Source organism: Scleropages formosus, chromosome 4 (assembly GCF_900964775.1).
Source record: "Scleropages formosus chromosome 4, fSclFor1.1, whole genome shotgun sequence".
NCBI lineage: Eukaryota > Metazoa > Chordata > Actinopteri > Osteoglossiformes > Osteoglossidae > Scleropages > Scleropages formosus.
Genome location: NC_041809.1, coordinates 16,026,071 through 16,048,613, shown reverse-complemented (window position 1 = coordinate 16,048,613; position 22,543 = coordinate 16,026,071). Strand labels below are relative to the sequence as shown.

At 44.3% G+C, this 22,543-nt stretch overlaps 1 protein-coding gene across 7 annotated transcripts in view; it reads right to left on the bottom strand.

Annotated features, from left to right (window-relative positions):
• Positions 1-22,543, bottom strand: part of auts2a (activator of transcription and developmental regulator AUTS2 a) — a 299,327-nt gene that overhangs the window by 206,613 nt on the left and 70,171 nt on the right. For all 7 annotated transcript variants that reach the window (XM_029251095.1, XM_018755456.2, XM_018755457.2 and 4 more), the window contains exon 3: positions 20,843-21,082. In XM_029251095.1, coding sequence (XP_029106928.1) covers positions 20,843-21,082 — 240 coding nt within the window. The remainder of the gene's footprint in view (positions 1-20,842; positions 21,083-22,543) is intronic.

The window sequence follows — 22,543 nt, the reverse complement described above, 5'->3', positions numbered from 1 at the left end:
TGTAAATGATGGTCATTGTGGTCCACGACTCACTTTCTTGCCTCAACGCTCAATCAAGGACATAGACACTATGACAGATCAACTGCACAGTACAGGAGCCTGGGAGAAATGTGGATGAGCACAGACTGAAGAGTGTAGTGATTAAAAAGCCATTTCCAGGATGACCCGGTGGACCTTTAACATGTTCATCGCGCTGTAATGCAAGCATGCATTTGGACATCCTTCCTCTACATGGGTACAGCTGTATATATAGAGACAAGGGACACAGAGAGTAAAATTTGCACTAAATCCACAGGTATAAAATACCTCCTCCATAATGTGCAGTGCAGCAAAAAAAAAAAAAAAAAAAAACTAACTAAACAGGGATAAGAAGCGGGACTTCTGGGATAAGAAGCGGGACTTTTGGAATCAGAACACAGGCTGTGTCCCAATAACTGGCGGAACTGCAACCGCATAAGCCCTAAGAGACAAGATCTTTTGTTTCCTAATATTTCTCATCATCTCAAGAGGCAAACTATTGACCATACAGCAGACAGTTAATAATAGCTGAACAAGAGCTGCTGAAAGATGGAGAAGATCCATCCCCGTCTACCCAGGGAAGGGCTGTTGTGGACACCAAGTAGTGAACCACTACCACACACCAGCCTTTGTGTGAGGAGCAACAAACGGACCAGAGAACATAACCTCCACATTCCCTGAACATGTGGGCTCCTACACTTTCCATTAACGGGTAGGAGGAAGGATCCGATTGTCAGGAGTCCCATGGTTTGGCCACCACACTGATCATGGCTACTGACGCTGGAGAATTAAAGACCTGATCTCTTCTAATGGGCTCATTGTGCCAGCACACACTAGACACGTCAGGTTATAGTTTCATTGGGGAGCTATCGACTGCTTCACAGTGGCCAGAGGTCCCAACTATAGAACTCACTGCCTTCATTCTGCCAAGTGAGGGTGTGAAATTGATGTGGATTTCTTCTGTGTCTGTTTGTACATAACAAATGGCCTCAGTAGATCCAGCAGGTACCTGGAAGTTGCTGATGATGTCTATTTCACTGCGTGTACAGCAGAGTACAAGAAACAGCAAACTGTCAGTTCTGAACACTAAACGACAACGAGGAAGAAAATAACGTAAACAGCCTCAAAAAATTGCCATGGAAAACAGTGCGGAGAGCTACCAGTCAACTGGTAACACATACGAGGTGGGCGGTTCCCCTCATTCACAACATACATGAAGCAAAGTCATGTTCTGAAATACAGAAGGAAGGACATGAGAAGCAGCCGCCAACATGTGGAACTGATTTCCCAGAATAAAGCAGTGGGGGCGGGGGGCTCATTCCATGATACAATGACTTTCAGGCCTACGCCAAGCCCTTGTACCCCAGCTTTGATTCCTAAAGCTTCGCACGCACAGGGCCTGTCGATGGTGCAGAGCCCGTTTGCTGGCCCAGCTGCTCTGTCTTTAGCAAAAAACGGATCAAATAAAGGCAGGAAGAAGATAAACGGGCTGTAATTGCCCACAGATGTCGGTGCACAGCAGGACAGGGCAGGAAGTGGTACGTATTGGGCCCTATCGGCGGGACAGAGTTGGGTCCTAGTATGTTCATAGCAAGCAAAGTACAGCTTGAAATTCATTACCAGCAAACAAGGAGGCAGGAAAACAGGAGGACAAAGAGGTGCCACACATACCCATGATCCTGTGATCCTTGCGGCAGCATGGTGCAGAAAAAGCGGAAGTCGGCATCTTCTCCAGAAGAAGGAAGGAATCTAATCATCTAATCTCACGTTCCCTTTCCTTCTCCATGTACATATTCTCATTGTAGTCATGAAGCCATTCGCCTGAAACCCCACACGGCGGCTGAGAAGTTCCTAGAAAACAACGTGGTAATTTCTCTGCAACCACGTCCCCGGACCAAAAGGCACATTTCTGCTTTGAGTCATCTGAAAACATGCGGCTTTGTGCTCGAGGTCACACACCTGGCAAATGAACAGGGAGGACTGAGTTCTATGTGCGTGTGTGTATGTGAGCGTGCAGGGGCAACAAAACAACTTGGTGACTGAGATCTTCAAGAGAAAGTAAGCAGCTTGATAAATAGCATGCTGACAACTAATGTGAAAAGTGCACGTGCGTGCACATGCACGCACACACCGATGAGAAGGGGCGACAGGGGCAATAAGTCCCTGTTATGTATTTCCTCCAGTGGTGCTGCAATCTTAGGTCTGGAGGAGTGTTTTTGCTGAGAAAATCATTTTCCTACATGGACTGCCGTTGGAGTCGGGGGGACGAGTCCTATGACTCAATTCACAAGAAAAAACGTGCTGCATGTTAAAAGAAAATTGGATGGGGGCTGGGGCTGGGTGGGGGCTCCCTCATCAGCGCTCTACTGCGAAGGTACCTTGATTGTGCCGCCTGCTTGGTATGATGTGCCAGTCGCTCTTAACTGCTGTCTGAAATACCCAGCAGCTGATGTTCTCCCTCTGCCGACGTTGCCCCTGCGAGCCTGCTGGAGGAGTTGTGCTATGCCAAGAATGCCTACAACTTTCCAGTACAATCAACACATAAAAGTGCATCGCTTTGGGGAAAAGGCCCGGGGAAATCAGTGCGATAAATTGTACTGTGCAATGATTTCTGTGACCTGGTGTTTGGGGAGTGGGGAGCACAGAGCTGTGTGTGACTGAGGGGGCAATGAGAGGGTCTTCCCTAGTACTTCTGAGGGGCATCGATCAGCACTTACTGCATCACAACCCTTCACACACTTAGCAACCGTCATCATGTGTCTGACCATTTTTCAGTCACTCAGTTCCATCTGAATAATTTCTGCAACACCCTGCAATGGACTGGCCGTGCACCCAGTGACTCTGGGATGGGCGACCACAACCCTGACTGGCCCAGCAGTCAGTGAAAGTCAGTGTGTGTCATTTCTAAAAATGTGCTTTGGGCTCTCAGTGTTACTTTCTACTTTTCTCTTTTTTAAAAACTTGCATCCGCTGTCTATACATGTACCATTCAGTCTGTTTTTGCTCTCTTCATTTATTGTTTCAGTGTGTTTTCTTACTCCTTCTTATATATGTGCTGCTGTACACTCAGTCTCCTTAGAGATCAATAAGGTTTCTTTCTGCCTATCTTTCTATCATTTTACTAATTTCCGAATTAGAATTTTTAATGCTATCCACATAGATAAAAATTTGAAACTGTTGTAGTCACTCGTTTTCCATAATACTGAAAATACTATTGATACTCAGTATATTTATGTTAAAAATGCACTCCACTGTATCCTACGTTGCAGTAAATAGCCCTATTTGTGCATAACCTTTCAGGATCTTTTTTGTGTTGTTTTCAGTCCAATAGATGCCAGCAAAACCATTGGATACTGATGTAAAATTACTATCTGGTAAAACGTAAACGCTCAAACACACAAATATACATGCTGAACAACCGATGTACTACAATTTATTTAGCACTGGAAAGAGGGTAGCACAGTTATAAATGTAATCAAATGAAAATACAGTCTTTCCTCACTTAACGTCTATTTAGTGCTTTTTCGTTCAACAGACCTCTTGGTTTTAGTACACGCCGATTTGCCAAAGCACTCCCATGCATCTCCTCTACTCATCTCTCTGCCCCGGCTTCCTATAGCTGCCCAAATCAAATTCAAAACCCTGGCCACTGCGTACAAATGCATCAATAGAACTGTTCCCGGCTGTTTACATGACTTGATCAACCGGTACACCCCAGCCAAGCCCCTTCGCTCATCTACTTCTGCTCACTTGGTGGTCCCGTGCACGAAAGGCAAAGCTCGGAGGTTCTGGGTTCTGGGTCTGTTGTGGTGGAATGACCTTCCCCTGTCACTCAGAACTGCGGAAACTCTATCTGTTTTCAAGAAGGGTCTGAAAACCCAACTTTTCCAGAACCACTTTGCCTAAGATCTCTCCAGCTCATCTAGGGTGTAACTGTGCACGCATCGTAACTCCAGAAGCATCCCCAGATACAACCTTTATTCAGCCATTACTCTGGTATTGTACTGCTCATTTGTGTATCTTATAACATTTAATAAAAAAAATAAATAAAAATTGATGTGGGTATCAGGATTTGTCTATCCTGCGTCTTACGCACCTACTTGAATGATGAACCTCGGTGCAGCAAGTGGTAGGGAACAAACTAGGTTTGCTTGAGACTTTCATGTCTGCAACTATGTCTCCTTCTCTCAATGTAATGCATAAATTGTACTTTTGCTGAGATGTACGTCGCTTTGGACAAAAGCGTCTGCTAAATGAATAAATATAATTATATCTATTTATCACATCATATGTCTTACATTCCCTTGCGTTTGTATAGAACATACATGTACATACATATAATGTCTAGTGACTATTTTTTGCATATTGTGTACTTAATATTTTTATATATTTTTATTGTTTATTCACATATTCTGTTTTCTCATCTGTGTCTTGTCACTGTCATTCTGTCTGTGCTGTGGAAGTTTCTGTCACCAAGACAAATTCCTTGTATGTGTGAACATACTTGGCAATAAAGCTCGTTCTGATTCTGATAAATGTAAATGTATCACTTTCTTACATACTGCCGTCAAAAAGAACATAGCACTGTTGACATTTTGAATGTCATGCTGTCATGCCGCCATGTTGGGTACACGTACCCACAATGCACTAGCTCATAATGCTACGAAAGTGTTTGCTTGTCTTCTCTCATTGCTTTCTGGGGGTATTACCTGTGCTATGACAAAATGAGCCCCAAGAAAGCAGAGAAAATGTTACAGAAACTTGTTGAGAAGGAAGCAAAGTGAAGCAGGAAATCAATAACACTCAGGACAAGACAGAAGTAATAAAAGGTATAGAGAGAGATAAACATAAGAAAGATGTAGCGCTGTTGCTGAACATGTCCGTAACAAGGCTGCACTATTATCACTAACAGTAATAAAATTTAAAATGAGCTATGAAGCAACAATCGGCTCAGGGAAACAAAAAGTTACAAGAAGGCGGCATTATGTATTGGAAACACTTGAAGAACACCTGGTTCAGTCGATGGAGAGAGAAAGGGGCCACCACCACTGGCTCACCATCAGCTCATAACTGACTGCCATTCTTGCCTTCCGCCACTTCCTTTTCCATCATGGGACATTTCACCACGTTTGGCAAGTACCGTTAGCGTTAGGAAATTGCTTGTTTGTCATCACACATTTTTCAGGAATTTATTCCTTATTTTTTCTTCTCTTCCTTGTTTTTTTCTTTCTCTCCAATTTTTTTCAATCATCATTATTTCGGCATGCAGCGTCGCAAAAGTTGATGCTGCATAATCTATTTTTTCTACAACTACATTGATTTTTGTTGACCAAAAACAGAAATTAATGCGTAAACCATTTTAACACCCTAGCTTCATTCATAACCAAGCCTGTTACTATGTGTTACTCAACTGGTAGGAAATTGGTTGGTAGAGGGAGAAGATCCCTGTGTAACCAAGACAGTTAGTGAAGGGTGTGACTTTCAGTGCTGAACAGGGTTCGAGCACTAGGGTTTGGAGAGCTACACGCTAAAGTGAGGACAGTCAGCACCACACTTTGTTACGGGAGGAGTGTAGACAGAAGGAGGGTTGTCCACAATGTGTCTCCTATTAACAACAGTATCAATGACCACAAACTAGCCAAACCGACCATGTGGTTTGAATGTGAGTAGTTTTCAAAGAGATGTACAATGTGAACAGAGCAGTGACCGTTTCGTTATCAGACTCTAACAATTAGTAACAATCTGAAAGGCAGCCACACATCACATATTTTGATATTTTTATTAGAATTTAACAGTGACTCATGAGAGAAACAATAGCATGCAGTTGCTTCATTCTGTCACATGTGTTTCAGCTACATGGTAACAAAGCTCCCCAACACACTGCAAGTACTCTGTTTTTACAACATTCCACAGTGCAGTGCCTTCCTTTCTATCATAATAACACTGGCTAAAGCCTTTGTGTTGCAATTATTTCAAAATGGTAGGGTTGATGCCATTAACACACAGAAGACAATCTTGTGTGCAGAATAACATATGCCATTCCATAGTTCCTTAGCAACCGGTACTTCTGCCGACCCGCCGCTGCCGAGCACATCCCTTCTGAAGGGATCCTTGTGATACTGACTGTAGCCCATCATCTCTCTGGGGGTAGGACCAATAAGGACCTATGTGGTACTATGATGTGGCCCATGTGAAATTTACCACGTTGCACATTTTTCCCAGCTTTTGTTTCGCACCTGCATCACACAGCCAGAGGACGGCAGTGAAAGGCAGGCAGCGCAACCGCGCAGATGGGGCCCACAAACACAAATGACAGAGGGAACGCGCAGCTTCCTACAGATAAGAAGCTCTATGTGGAGATACAGAAGAACAATAACCAGCTGTTCCTGCTATCTATCGGGCTGACAATGGAGTTTATTAGGAAAGAGGAGCCTAAGGAAAGCTTTATTAGCTTCAGTCGGACCACCTGCCAATCAGAGCAAGATGGCTCTCCAAGATGCCAAAGCAGAGGGGCGGTGCGCTCGTGTTAAGCCAGCTTGGACAGAGAGAAAGGGCCAGGGTTAAGGAGGCATAGCACAGGGCTCATGCATTCATTCAAGAAGCCCCATGTCCTCAGCAGGGCATGACGGTCTCATACATACATGCAGGAGACGACACGGACTGGGCAGAAGGCCCCGCTTGCCCCCTAGCTGAGGGCCGCATTCTCAGTGGGGCACACTGGACCCATGGAAGCACACACTGGGGGGAGGGGCATGGCTGCCGTGTGTTCTCAGTGGAATAAACTGCTGCGGCCGTAACAGGACTCCAATGTGGCACCAGCGACCGCGGGAGCAGGACCTTGTCTGTACGATTCACTCTGAAACTGCCAAAGGAGAGAAAACAGTGCATAGACAGACATACATAAGAGCAAGGAAGCAGGGAACAGGGCAGTACACCAGCGAGGCTTTTCCAAAGCACCACCTATGCACTGAAACACACAAGTTGCAAGCGACTGTCCGCTGTGTGACGCTGCTACACAGCCCCAGCGCCTTGCAATCACGGCAGCCCCACACGGCAGCCAGTTTTAGCACTTACTGACTGCACATATCACTCACTATTTAACTCTAAGAATATATTTTTAATGCATTTGAGTAGAGAAAAGAAAACATACAACAGGCACACAGCATAAAACTCACACAAAGATAGATATACAGCAGCAGTGAAAATGGTGAACGCACGTGCTGGAATTTTCTATTTCTTTTTTCTCCCCGGTGAATAATTATGAGCAGGAAACCAGTCAAAATGTCTTCCAGCTCTTCTCCAGCAGTTGCCAGACATTTTTGCACTTGTGGGTCAGTCTGCTTTCATTCCTCTGTCCAGTTTTGCCCTGGGGTACTGAGACTTTTCTCTCGCCCCATGTAAGTAAAGACGGGTTACAAAATACTACAGTACGTTTCGTGGAAGAAGAGGAACACAATACAAACATGTCTGCACGTCTTCTACTGTTCCCTTAACCAAGGGACACATCCTGCATAGAAACAGCTTCAGAATGTTTTGTTGTCTCATACATGGATTTCGAAAGTGCTTCTTTTTCCAAAAACCACCTATCAGAAATAAATTCAAAAGCATATTACGGAGTCTTGCATGTTGGCAGGTTAGATTTGTTGACCTTAAATTTAAAAAAAAAAAAAAAAAAAAAAAATTCAAAGAATGAATAGTTTCCTTCAACATAGTCCCTTAGCGAGACTGCAGGGGGCGCCAAAACACCACAGAATGGAAAACAACAAACAAAAAGAAATGAAACACAGGGATTTATAACTGAAAATCCCAATGAAACCTTGTTCTTTTAAAACAGGTACAATTATTATCCTGTTTAACACACTTAAAGAAATAATTCCCCAAATTTATTCCTCTGCTATGCCTGAAATTAACACTACAGAAAACTCCTTTTAGGTGGCATCGCAACCAAAGACAGATTAAGTAAAATGGCACCCGAACAGGGCCATCACACCTGCTGATCATTATTCACTTATACATTTTCAGTTTCGACAAGTGATGTGTGTCACAGAGTGGAACTTAACGCACCGACTTTTCCCACCCTACAGACACGACAAAGTAAAAACAGAACAACAGTGTTCAGTTCTCTGGCAGCGATCACTGGAGCCATGGTTCGGTGGGAGACGCAAAGTGTTGGTCAGACATCACAGCAACTCCAAGCAAAGGAGCAATGGGATCTCTTGTAAGCGCGAGTGTGACCCCCACCCGCACGCTTGGTGCATTGCCCCATCTCCTCTGAACAACACAAGGTTCACCTGGGACCAGTCTGCCACTCACCCTTAGAATGAGCAGTAGCAGAAGAACAGTACAGCATGGTATTTACGACACCTCTATCCAGGGTGACTGGCAGTGCTAGGCACGTACACTACACTAAACTGTCTACAATCATTCACACAAGTTTGAAGCAGAGGAAGACACACGTAGACAGCTCTCCCAGGGTGCATTTGGACTGTGCGACTGAAACCCACACAGACAACATGCAAACTCCACACAGACTGAGCGGGGATCAAACCCACGTCCTCCCGCACCACCCAAGCACCGTGTCACCATGCTGTTAGATTGGAAATTTTGCACACTTCAGGGCATTCATCATATTTGGTATTGTGAGATCTTGATTTCTAACACTTTGTATGATTAAACAAAAAGAGAATATTAATAAACAAGTCCTTTTCTTTTTTGTGTGTGCGCTCAGAAACAATAAAAAGTTGTTTTTCTCATGTTTCTGCCAGTTAATTCATAATTTGTTTTTCATTCTTAAAACAAAAAACGAATGAAGGCATCGTAATTTGGACTTTGTTTTTCAATTACGAAAATAAAAAAAAAAAAAAAACAAATGAACGCAATGTACACGGACCGATTTGGATCGTTCCTCTGCTAGTGTTAGCGCATGACTTTTCAGATGAGTGTGCCTTGCACTTCTGCTTTTGTTGTACTTCAGGACGGACTTTCACTTTTTGCAAGTGACAGCAGCACTTCAGTGAAGTATTTCCACACGCTTGATGAACCGCTGCTGGTTTGCTGCAATGACCTACAAGACTCCTCACGTGTTGTCTTCTCAGAGGCGTCCATGTTGTTAGTGTCAATCACGTGATCGGCGACTAGTCGACGTCAGACTTAAAAGGTGATCGCAGAGCAGTAAAGTCGACAAATCGACTAGTTGACTAGTCTGTGCAACCCCTAGAGGGGACTGACCCACGTACAATTGTGTGGCCCATATGTTGTGAGACACTAGCGTTACTTGCTGAGTCACCTTTATCTGGCAACCTTCAGGTTATAAGCTGTACAATTTATTCACCATGGTAACCGCTAATCAGGCCTCATACAGTGCATCACCTAGTTAAACACACAGGTGCAAAAATACCCTCCGTCTGTTCTGACGCTATGGACTATGGCTGACTTGGCCAAATGTGAGGCATGAATCAGAGGAAAAGGTTTTCAGCCCCAGATCTGCACCAGCGTGGAGGGCAGGAACCGATGCTTTTGCAGTGCAAAGTGAAGCAGCTTATGAAATGTCTCCCATGTGTTCCTTTCTTGGCCAGAGGGTGTGCTGCGCGCTCCCCACTCTGTCTCGCCCCGACTGCACACCTCCACAAGGTGAGCTGATCAATATCACAATTCTAGCAGTATGCTTGAGGGCACACACCTCAGTGCTGGAATCCTCAGTGAAGCTTGCAGGGTTTCCTTCTGTCTCCTGTTTAACCTGTGGATGTTTTCTGGGTGTGTTCTGAGAGTGATCTGGGCGTATTATGGATTTGTTCTGAGTGATCTGAGAGTGCTCTGGGTGTATTGTGGGGGTGTTCTGAGAGTACTCAAGGTCTATTATGGGTGTGTTCTGACAGTGCTCTGGGCGTATTATGAATGTATTCTAAGAGTGCCCTGGCTGTGCTGTGGCACAGTAGACAGAGGCAAAATATACAAGTTCTTCCGCAGATGTTGTCTCTTCACAGCTGTCTTCTCCCTTTGTGTTCCCATTTTCTGCACATGAATCTGAAGTCTTCCATCGTTGGAGCCCCTCTTTCAGTAAACTCCAGTGCAGGGCAGGATCTACTTCTGTGCCCAGTACCCATTTACTAAAAGGTCACGAAGGGTTAAGGACAAACACTTGTGACCAGATGGTTGCTAGATCAAGGTTCAGGAGCAGCTGTTGTGTAGCAGTGAGACAATCAGCAAACAGTTGCAAAAAAATGTCCACGTTGCAAACCTTCCTCTGTACCTGATAAATTGATGAAGGCAGCAACAAGGTGATGATTCCCAACTGTGTGCACCTTTTTCCAATAAAGGGTCCCTTGTGCCTCAGTGCTCCGTTTACACAATTCATTAAGAAGCAGTGTATACCTAGATTTGACATGCATGTCTGGGTAAAAAGGACCATTACTATGACTTGTGGAAAAATTCCGTAATTTGTCCTGTATTTGGGCATTGTATACAATACATTTACACACAGAGATCCTCCAAGCAACAGAAACCTGTCATGTGTAACACTACAGAACATGCGTGGTGTCCAAATTTACCACACGTTAATAAGAAAGCAGGGTAAAAAACAATGAGCGGGGGAATGACTGAGAAAACGTCACTTTTCTGCCTCTTCTACAACTTAAAACCCAGTACTTGTATATGTTTATGACTGTCACAGTGCATCAAAAATTAAAACCACAATGAAAATGAAACCCTGCGTTGCTTCTGTTCAGCTGGGTCCTGTTTTTACCAGTGCACATCCTGAGTGATTTGCCCACATGGTCTGGTTCCCGTGTCACTGTGTGTGGCTCTGACGTACCCTCAAGAAACACGGAAAGGTTTCAGGCGCACTCCCAACACCTTCAGGGGTCCCTGACAGCGCGAGAAAATCCTGCCTGAAAAGATGAGCTCTAATCTCGTGAAGATGAGCTAAACGGCAAACCCTCTTGTCTGCAAATCAAATTATTGCTCCTCCTTCAGAAGTCAGCAAACCCTGCCAGTAACAAAAAGTGCCTGTAAATAAACAGCAGTCAAGCATAACTCTCCGACAATAACAGGGAAAGACACAGTCCCCATGCGCTTGGGCACCGGGAGGACCCACAATGCACTGCACTTTCCCAAGACAGCATGCTGTTGACTGATACAGCAGCAAAGGTTTCAGTTCAGTTACAGCCAATTAGCTGAGAACAGTACTTATGATGGAGTCCTTATCTGCAGCACAAGAGAAGTCACAATATAAAGTTAATATTCCTCACCATTGCTGCTATTGTGAGCTCATTGCCGCTGACCATTATGAAACAATCAAAAAGAACCGACAAAATCACTTGTCTCAGGACGGTATTAAAAGGGGGCCAATTTCAATGCAGAAGGCAGTAGGAAAATTAATGAGTGGGCAAATGACAACGTGGGAGTACTGATTCTTCTTTTGTCTGCCAGTGTAGAAATAAGAAAGAAAAGTAAGATAAGGTCACGTCTGAGGTTGTCTGACATAAGGCGACGAGCGCTGTGGTCCTGTTGGCAACCAGCCATTAGTGAGTATTTCCTACCCATGTGTCCTCTGCGCTGGGCAACATGAGCAGGTCGGTTGGCTGGACACAGCTGGTTCTGCATCGGTGAGGCTGACCATGTGTTCTTAAATGACGTTTAAACACTGGACATACTGAAACCAACCAACACACTATTGAATGGAGTGAATTTCAGCTGGGTGTTTAAAAACTACAGACCATCATTTAAAGGGACCTCATCCACTGAACAGCATCAATATTTCAGGCTTCTGCTGTGGAGTGAATGCTTCCGGAGAATTACTGGAGAACTATACTAATTATAGTGAATACGATAAGGCTGATTCAGCACTTTTTAGGAGAATACTACCACTGAGACAATGATACTACATGAGGAGCTCTGCTCTTCACAGTGTCCAACTGCCAGGGAGAAAATAATGTCCTCTTGCACAGATCACAAGCTTGATGACATCATTTCAAGTGACTGCATACAAATTGACCTCTGGTAAAAGATCAATAGCCATGACAGCAGACTGTAATGGCATTTATTTATTGTCCCTCTTTCTTAAACACACACACACACACAAAGTGCTGAAAAAGCTCGTTCAAGTCCCAGAAGAGGCCCCACAAAAGTACCCTAAAGCAAGACACTTAAACTGAACTGCTCCAATAAAAATATGTATGCACGTAAATGAGCAAGTGTAACTCGCTTTGCAAAAAGTGAACAGCTACACGGAACAATAAATATGTGTACATAAACATAGCACCTGTTATTCTGAAACAGGAGGCTCTATTTCACAGTAGGAGTCCTGCCACTGTGGACCCCAGTGAGGCAGTCGGTAGGAGAGGAGCTGGAGAGCAGCGGTGAGATGGTCCTCCTGGGACATATCAGCGGGTCATTCCCCACAGTTGGGCTGCCTCAGCCAAAAGAGGCCCAGAGCGCAGACTGTGCCAGCAGCGCATTCTTGTGTAGGGAGCACGACTCTCGGCAAGCAGTTGCCCATAAATCACACGCAACACATGCGCATACAGGTCCCGCCCACTGCATGGTTCAGCGATTCCAGGGGCTTTTGGTCACATGACTATACTGGATTTTGCAAAGAATCACGTATTTTAAAAAGACAAAACCGATCCAGGTAATAATGAGAATATCACAAATATAAGGCATTCTGGATATAACTATAAAAGGGACAAGGCAGGTAATTTCCAAAATGCTTGGGAACTGTTAACACCAGCTTTAAATAAAATTCCAAGCTCCCACACTTTACCCACACTTTTGCAACGCAGTACAGTACATGAAATTCCTGTAAATATTTCAGAAGTCCCTCAGGACATGTTGCATGATCTCTCCTCCGTCCAGAGCCCAGGTGGACGTCGAGGTTTATTTATCTCCGGCCGGAGCAGGGGGCAGTCATGTATCCAAGATACGCTTAATTAATATTTGCAGAAGGATGGGCTGCAATGTACTGTTGTGGACATTATCCCCCTTATTACCGGCCATTACTCAGCCACAGATCGAGCCCTCTGGGTCCTGCATACTGATGCCTACTGCACAGGTGGTCCATTACGGGCAGGATTTCCAAATTAACAGTTAACAAACCAGGACTAATCACAAAAGGTGCTCGTTTAATTAATGCAGGATCCCTCCTTCTGCCTGCCTAACATCACTTGTTTGTTTCTAAAGTGCTTGCTTGTTTACCTAGGGTGTGCAGTCCATGGGGGGTTGTTAGCAGAGCTCATCCCCGATCCTGCCCCGTTTGCTCGGAGTGCGCAAATCAAGAGGCAGTGTGTGGTGGTGGCAATGGGCAGAGAAGCTGAAGCACCAGCCATAGGAGCTGCAGACACTAAGGACTGAAGCTCATGGCACACATGTGCTCTAATGGTGCGCTAACACACACTGCAGCGGACACATTTTTTTATGTGCCCTGTATAAACCAGTCCCTGAACAGTATTATAGGACAAAGCCATCAGTCAAATACAAAGAAAATATATATTAATAATTACTAAAATAAATGAATAAATAACAATAATCATTATCATGACCACACTTACACATTATACGTGTCTAACTGCGCTGGCTGATATGAGTGCGGAGAAAAGGTTGTGTGCAAGCACTGCTGCACTTAATTTGCCTCATTTAATGAACCCACGAGTTGAGCTGGATAAAATCATCTCTTAAATACATAAATTAATAGCATTAATAAAAATGGGGAAGAACTGCCAAACACAGAACACATGAGCTCCTTACATCATGGGCACCTGCCACAGATGGACCCTGATGTGTCAGACGTGTTGGGCAGCCCAATTTGCCCAAAGCGGCCGTCAGTCAGCGATGGCGGGACGGCCCTGACAACACCCAAGCCCTCAGCTAACAAGTCTCCTGTATGACTGAATTGTGGCTCTTGACAGGAAAAGGCACTTTAAGTTGAAAAAGTGGAAAATGACTCTTATTAACATTTGTGTGACTCCAAGCAGTTTCCTCTTTTTAAAAAAGTGACACTTCAAAAGGAGTGTTTCTCTCAGAACGAGGCAGAAAATTAAAATAGCTATTTGGGAAGACACGATGGTCTACACTTGTCATATCGCTGTGGGCCTCATAGAGTTTGGAGGCCTAAGGGGCCTTGGATGGGACAGGGAGGATGTCAGAAATTAAGCCAAACAAAAGAGGGGCAGCTCGTTGCTAAATATTACATTGCCACGCAACAGTAAAATGCATAAGATGAAATGAAGGAGATTTCAAAATTCAAATTCACAGGGATGGACACTTGTACAGCACAAATGAGCATATTAATGAGCTCCGATCTGTCAGGGAAATTCACATCTCAAAATACGTGTGCTCATATTAAGGTGTGTGATAATTATCCAGCGACATTCATACCCCCAGATGTACCCCAGGACAAAGCCTAAGTATTCTGAGCTCCCAGCAGCATCCCTTCCATAATAATGGGAAGAGTTTCATGCCTATGGGTCACAAAGGACACACACACAAGCTGTGCTGAGCCACAGTGCACCACACCAGTGGCATTAGCATCAGCGCGCTGTGTTCTGTAAAGCCCGGCAGTAAACTCCATTACTCCAAGTGTAGAGCAAGAACCAGGTGTAGCACATTTCCATTTAAACCCACTCTGCTCGAAAATAACCTTTTGTTCCTGAAACAGCCCATCTTCAAACACTCGGGTTACAAATTGAAACAGCTGTACGCTGGCGAAGAAGCTTCGGAAAGGCTCTCGGGCTGACAGCTCTAAGAGACAGAAGCGAGAGCCGTAAATCTCAGGCTGTCAAAACACTGTCATGTCAGTTATAAACCCTGAGATGGGAGGATATAAAGGCAGCATCAGTCAGCGTAGAAGAAAGACCGACACACCTCATACCCGCATACGGGCTGAAACAGGCGTGGGGACACCGGGGAGCAATAAGAGGATGAAAGCACAGGGTGGAAGACACACACATACATACATACTGTACACTGGTACCAGCAGGACACACGGCAAGTCTGTGGTCACGGTGGAACACAGATTCAACACCCCCTTCACAAACACACACATACACTTGCACACTGATACACGCGGGCCTAATAAAACCCTAACTAGTTCCAAGATTGCACACTTAAAAATAAAACAAAAAAAAAGCTTTGTAGGGTTACAGTCTCACTGCTGGAGTGAATTTTTAAAAATGCAACTCCTGATAATTTGCCTGAATTGCCATTTACCACCTGAGTCCTCTTCCAAGAGAGACACTTAACAGCCACAATAAAAATAATTTAAAAAATTTAAAAAAAAAAAGATGAATGACATGGAAAAGAGACAAAGCGTACTGCTCAGCTGTAGCCTATAATAATTCGCCTGAGAGCTTTAATCTTATGCAAATACTGGGCTGTTACCAAAAGCCTGTGTGCCTCGCACACTTAGTGAACACGAACCAGGCACCGAGATCTTGTACTCCCTCCAGTTCTACTGTTTCTCCACTGAGGATCCTTTCATTTACACGGTTAACGTACAATACACAGACCACAGAACACAGTAGAGGGAACACAGTAAGCAGCACAATTACTTTCCAATGCATCCTCGTGCTACACTTTTCAACTGCTCAATTTAAATGTTGCTCTTTATTAGAATTTCAGCAACTTTTTATTATTATTATTATTTATTTAGCATGTGAGGAGCACGGTGGTGCAGTGGGTTGGACCAGCTCCTGGTCTCCGGTGGGTCTAGGGTTCAAGTCCTGCTTGGGGGGCCTTGGGACGGACTGGCGTCCCGTCCTGGGTGTGTCCCCTCCCCCTCCAGCCTTACGCCCTAAGTTGCTGGGTTAGGCTCCGGCTCCCCGCGACCCCGTATGGGACAAGCGGTTCAGAAAGTGTGCGTGTGTATTTAGCATGTAGTGTTGACCATGGGGAAAATTAAATTGCACTGCATATCAATTTGGTCTGCTGGAGATTTGCATAAAATACAAATATTCAACATGGACCAAGAGCTGGGACCTTTAGGGTTCGTTTCAGCAATAAGTCCAGCTATAGAGCTGATTTTAGAATCAGTAAAATCCTGCTGTGGGTGTCACCATTGCGTTATCACTCAACTTTACATCAATAATGGGTGGGGGTAGAAAATACCCTGGCTCAAACATTTACAAAGGCTTATTAAGAAGGCTTACTGCACTAAGACCCGTGGAAACTTTTTCCTCAATTGCTCCCACTGTCCCTGCTCAGTATTTACACAGAAGTTACACCCTCACACAGCCAAAGAGAAACATTTCTCTGGATTTACATTTTCTGCATAGCAGTAAGATCCAAAAGGCACAGATTTCCAGGACAACTTTCACCGAGAGTGGAAAGTTCTCCTTGTGTTCCCTGGACTCTGGCCACACGTCTTCAGCTTGCCCTTGCAGGGAGTCAGCAGGAGCCGCTCCTTCCGCACCGATAAGCAATTAGAGGATCTCTATGTACTCTGAGCGAAGGGCCGACCAACCGTTCTGAGTCTCTGCCAAGCTTCTGGGCAACAACACACTGTTTGGCTGTGATCCTGCCCACTGTAGACTTTCACTGTGTCGATGAGTAAAGGAGCTGCACTTCCTTCACAGGAAAGATCTAGAAATCCTCAGACAGAGGTGGGCTAGGATCAGTGATAAAAACATGTCATATTGAGAGACTAAGTTTGTCTATCACAATAAACCTCGAGACCCGAAACACTGCCTGCCATGCTCCTTATCTCAATTCATCTGCAGCAGCTGCCAAAACACACACATCTTCCCTTCAGTTTTCTCAGGTGAGAAATACCGCTCTAAAAATGGCACACTAGGTGACCAGCCTTTACAATAACCTCACTGTGTTTTCTGGAAATGTGCTCGAGGACAATTAAAGCTTGACATCAACCCACGAGATTAAAAGGTAGAAATAAAGAAGGTGGAAAAGTTTCCTTTGCAATCACATATTTCTGAGTATTTTTTCAATATTTCGACAGAGGTATGTGACAACACACCTGGTTACGTTACAGCATGAGTGCCCCAGAGTTAGACGTTGAAACATCAAGCATCTTACCTCAACATATTTCCATGTACAAGTGTACATTCACAAAAAGAAAAATCCTTGTCCTCAGCAAAATACAATCACGTGGCTATATACGAAGCGAAAGGTACGTTTTCTATAATAAACACAAATACAGTGGGCTAAAGTGTACCAACGTTAAAGAAATCACCCATGTCACTATATTCTGTCCACGTTCCACTTCTTCAAAACTTTGAGGCATTTCATTACCTACATCAAATAAGCACATGAAACAGCGAGTATTAAATCAAAGGTAGCTAGAAAAGTGAGACAATGCCTTTTTGGAAGTAATGGAATCTAAATGGAATTCAGCAGGCACTGATGTCTCGCCATTCTCTCCTGAACCAAAAGAAAACAGGTCAGTAATATGGAAAGCAGTCAATCAGCATAGAGTAAATCACTTTCATCCTATCGATGCTTATTTTCTCCCTCCTCATGGCGGTCGGCGGCCAGCTGCTGCTGAATATGAAGCTGCAACTTCATTCCTTGAAAGAATGTGAGATAGGAGAGATGAAAAGAGATAAATGGCAGGACTGAAACAGACCATCAGAAACCACTTGTCAGAAATGCTTTCAGATGAAAGCATACAGCAGTCACAGTAGCAGCGCTGGAACTAAGGCTGTCGTGTCGCCGCGTGCCATTCTCACAAGTTATTTCTGGTTCCTGTTGTATTTTAAGTCATTTCATTGTTATGGCAATCCAAATTACTCTTTAAATTAAGAAGGCCTTTGAAAGCAGCATCATGAGCAGTGATGAGCTCTGGCCCCCCAGAGAGCTTTTGTCCTCTAATACAACAACTGTAAACAATACCTTTGGCACCAGTGCTCACAATGGTTGTCACCGCCTGCCCAGCAGACACGCACAGCAAGGGACAGAGAGGGACAGCAAGGGACAGCGAGGCCCATCTGCTGGGCCCACCCCTGCCATCACACCATCCTGTGCGCAAGACTAGCGTGACACTTGCAGGTGCCACCATCTGTCCATTGGTACGATGGCCTTGCACCAGCACTGGGGCTGTGGGGCCAAAGGGTTTGCTCAAAAACAAACACACATACACAAGACTGGGCAACGAGAAAAAGTCAGCTGCAGCTGTAATGAGTAATTACACACTTAGTTGGACCACCGCGTGTCGGTCACTGAGTTAGTCCTCATTATAATACTGACATGCTCATAAGTGGTTTGCTCTGTGTGAAGAACACGCGTGTCTTAACTTTTTATTTTCTGTATGTGGACACCTACTAAAGCTGTACTCAAGTCACTGTTTCCCAGTGAATAGCCAATTTACACTTTATTTGTAAAGCACAATTAATAACTGCAGGCACTGAAATAAATGGTAGTAATAACGCCAATGACGATAATGATAAGATTAAAAAAACTGAGTTGTACTCCTGCTTCTTAGCGGATGTCATGAATCTGAACACATTGTCCGTTTCAATCTGTCCTAATTTGTTCCTGAAAACAGAACAGATGTCAAAGAAACTGATAGTGACATTAATTATTCTATTACTTTTTATGGGGAAACATTCCAATTCATTCCAACCCTACCAAAGATTCCCCCAGAATCACAAAAAATAATGCCTCACACCATGAGGAAAAAGTGTAACATTAAAATTTTACTGTTTGATTTTTTTTTGTGGTTTGCCCATGGATAATAATATATATATATTTTTTTTAAATTCCATCACCTCTATATCGAGCATTTTTAAATCACGAACAGGTCAACCACTTTTTTTTTTTTTTTAAATAATATTTACATCAGACATTCTAGGTGAAGTATCATCTGTATCTAAAACGCTTCCTCATATCAATTTGTATACATTTCATTCGTGAAGAGTGTAGTGTGATGATTTCACAGAGTAAATTTACTGTGATACTGCGTGCGGACTGTATTGAGGAAGATGAAGGCTATACATTTACATTTATTCATTTAGCAGACGCTTTATTCCAAAGCGACTTCCAACGAACTCTATGTAGTGTTATCATTTACATCATTTAAATAAAAGAATACAGAGTCCATTATCATTGTCTCTCTTACAAGGTTCCTACGTACAGTTTTGAAAGGCAGCCTCAGTTTGTCACACCGCACGTTGTACACTGTACAGTAAGTTAACAATGCAGGTCCAGTAAAGCTCAGTGGTATTAATATCAGGCCAGACAGGTGAAAAAAGCAGATATCAGGAGATTAAACAACAGGGGGTGTCTGTACTTTCAGACACAGAACACTGCGATCAGTATATTTTCACCTCTACTGTAAGGCAGGGTACAAGTACATTAAAGTGGTGGAATGACCTCCCCCTCTCACTCAGAACTGCTGCATCTCTGTCCACATTTAAAAAGGGTCTGAAAACTCAGCTCTTCCAGACTCACTTCGTCCATGATCTCGAAAGTTCATGTAAGGTGTAAATGTTCATGCACTATAACTTTGAGATAATGCCCGGATAAACCTTTACACAAGGACTCCTGTAATGTAACGTTTATGTTTATATATATCTCCAAAAAAAATTATTAGGAAGGTGATCAGGAATTGTCGATATTTGGATAAAGTTTTATGAAGCTACTAGTGTGATGAACATTGGTTCGTATGGTGGAAAGAAACAAACTAACTGCACTTAAGAACCACACGTCTGCCTCTATGTCCCTCTTTCTGCTAATGTAATGCACACATTCTATTTTCTCTGAGATGTACGTCACTTTGGGGAAAAGCACCTGGTAAATGAATAAATGTAAATGTAAAGAATGAGTTATTATAAGAGGTTACTGGCCAACATTGACACAAGTCCAGAAGTGCCATGGGGCCTTCCCATTCCCCTAGAATAAAAGACAAGCAGCTCAGCGAAGTCCCAAAAGAAAAGTGCGCACTTACTAAGTGCAGGCAAGGGAACCTGGCACAGTGACGGGGACAAATGATGACCTTTGATCTCCTGCTTGTGCTGGGCTGCGCATGGGGACCGAATAGCCTTTGCTGTTGTGTCAATGTGTCATTAATACTCATTAGGAGCAGCAGAGTCGGACGTCTTGGCGTGTGCCAAGCAGCAGTGTCTCTCCGCAGCCAGCAACAACGTCAGAGAAGCTAATCTAATTAGTATAAGCAGAGCGTTGCTGCATCCATCATATGTAATAGCACAATTAATCAAACGACTTGAGGTGCCAGCTATCAGGGGTGCTGGGGGGTGGGGGTGGGGGGGTTACTCATGTCAGCGTTCAAAATGAGTCTCGTGTCATGATGAGGTAATTTACTCCTCTCAGATCTTGAGCCGTTCTGACAGCAGAGACGGTGAGGCAGCAGTGTGACAGTGCAGCGCTGGGAGGGATGGCGTTTTGATCCTGACACTGGTGAAAACCTCCTGAACAGGGTCTTTCCTACCTTCCTGACAGCGCTTCATCTGCTCCAGCACTGATCGCTTGTTCTCGTTCTCTCCAGTACTGCAGGTGCGGCAGTTGTCAGAAATGCTCAATGCTGCTGCAAAGCTCCGAAGACCGAAAACAGATTTGTGGAAAGCAGGGACCGTTTTCTGCTTCTCATCAGAAGTTGGAGGTGGTGCGGAGTCGAGACCACATGAATAACTGTGAGCCACATCTCGCAAAAGTGAAATGAATAAACATGAATGGAAAGGATTTCTTCACAGAGTTGTTCCATTTGTCTTTAACTGTCACCTGTCTTGGCTCAGGAGTGACCGCTCATCTGTCAGAGCTCCACAATACAACACCAATAAGTTTGAGAAACGGACACATTGCAGCGCTGGGGTGACTGGCCATCATGGATAAGAGGTACTGTGGGATGGGGGGTCACACTTACCAGTCGATGCTTCTTCTGGATCTTCTTCTTCTTGCCTAGCGAGGGCACTAGTCGAGGGTTGTTCTCCTGGTCCGAGTGCTGGTGTTGTGGCCGCAGCTGTTGGTGGTGGTGGTGTCGGTAACGGTGGCGGGCCTTGCATGGACCCAGACTCAGCCCATTGGGCATGCGGCCCGGCCTCTTCTTGTGCAGAGTCCCTGGTTGGCTGTCTGAACGTTCCTGCGGCTTCAGGGCCATGTCCTTCTGCACGAAACAGGTACAGGGGAAGGCTATTAAGGTGCAGCCCAGCAGCACTTCCACCAACGCACACCACAAAGGTATCGTGCAAGAAGAAGAGCAAGTAGCTTCACAAGCCAATGCAACTATGCACAAAGGGTTTACCCAAGTGAAACACCATGATTTCTAACACTGCCATTAACACAGATTAGCTGGAAAGCAGAATTACAGTCTTGCAAATGTGGGGAAATGAACACCCATCTTATAGTAGGGTCTAACCGCCGTCTGTCTGACTATGTTAAATGAGTATAATTCCCGTCTGGGGTTCCAATTATGTGTAGAAAGAATTGTTTATGCGCAAGCAGGCAATAATTCAGCGATGCCAGAAAAAGCAAATTACAGATGCCAAACTGATTTTAAAACAAAAGCAATCGGTGCACCAATCTTAATTTGTGAAAAACATCCTGCAATCAACACTGAAAAGAGAGTGCCGTATTTCATATCCGCTGACAAACATTTACATACTCAGGCATTCTATTTTCAGGTTTTTTTATTATTTTTTATCCATTTTGCCAGCACTGTACCCCACACACCTTACTATTCCACTCATTTATGAAGCTGAATATGTCAGTTATACACTTTTCTTAAATCCCTCCTGGGACCTGAACAGTGAAATTTCAGGTTCACATTTTCAACCACCACATCGCCTTATGGCCCTTTTTCTTTTATTTTAATCTGTAAAATATCCACCCAAAACACATCATCTTTCTCCTGCCCTTCATTCAGAGAGGGACAGAAACACAGGGCTTCAGGAGCTGGCCCCATACCAAAAGCTAGAGAAGAGGAGATCCTAGTAATGACAATAATCTTGGTCTTGGCACCTGGAGACAGGTAATGAGGGTGGTAAGAAGAAGTGCATCCCTTCAGGGACCAGAAAGGACAACCCTCAGGTGAGTCCTCGTGTCTGTGTCCTTAACTACAATGCTACCTGCTGCCGAGCTGTCACCGTGCACGGACGGAGCAAAGGCCCTGCTGTGCTGTCTACTAAAGGTGGGGATCTGGAGCAAGCTGTGGCCTCTTGCCCGTGTGCTAGCTAACGGGGCCAAGACATTGAGTGCGAGCGGGGTCAGTGGTGCCCATCAAGATTCCGGTAAGACGGTAATCCTCCACAGTTGTAGGTCATTTGGCACTAATTATGCTCTTTAATGAAGCACACCATCACAGTTCACGCGATTCTCTGTAGCTCAGATGAAAGGGAAAGGAAGACTTATTAACCTAGCCTTCATTATGGCAAGTGGACTGCTGCATATGGACACCTGTAGACACACCTTGGAAGATGAGGGAACAACAGGAAAAGAGGCGGGGATGGGAGAAGGTCAAAATGAAGGAACATTTTTTTTCCAAATACACTGAGATGTATTTTTTAAAAATCTTGAAATATGACAGTTTTTTCATGTTGACATGAAGAAAATTATTCATCGGTGGCAG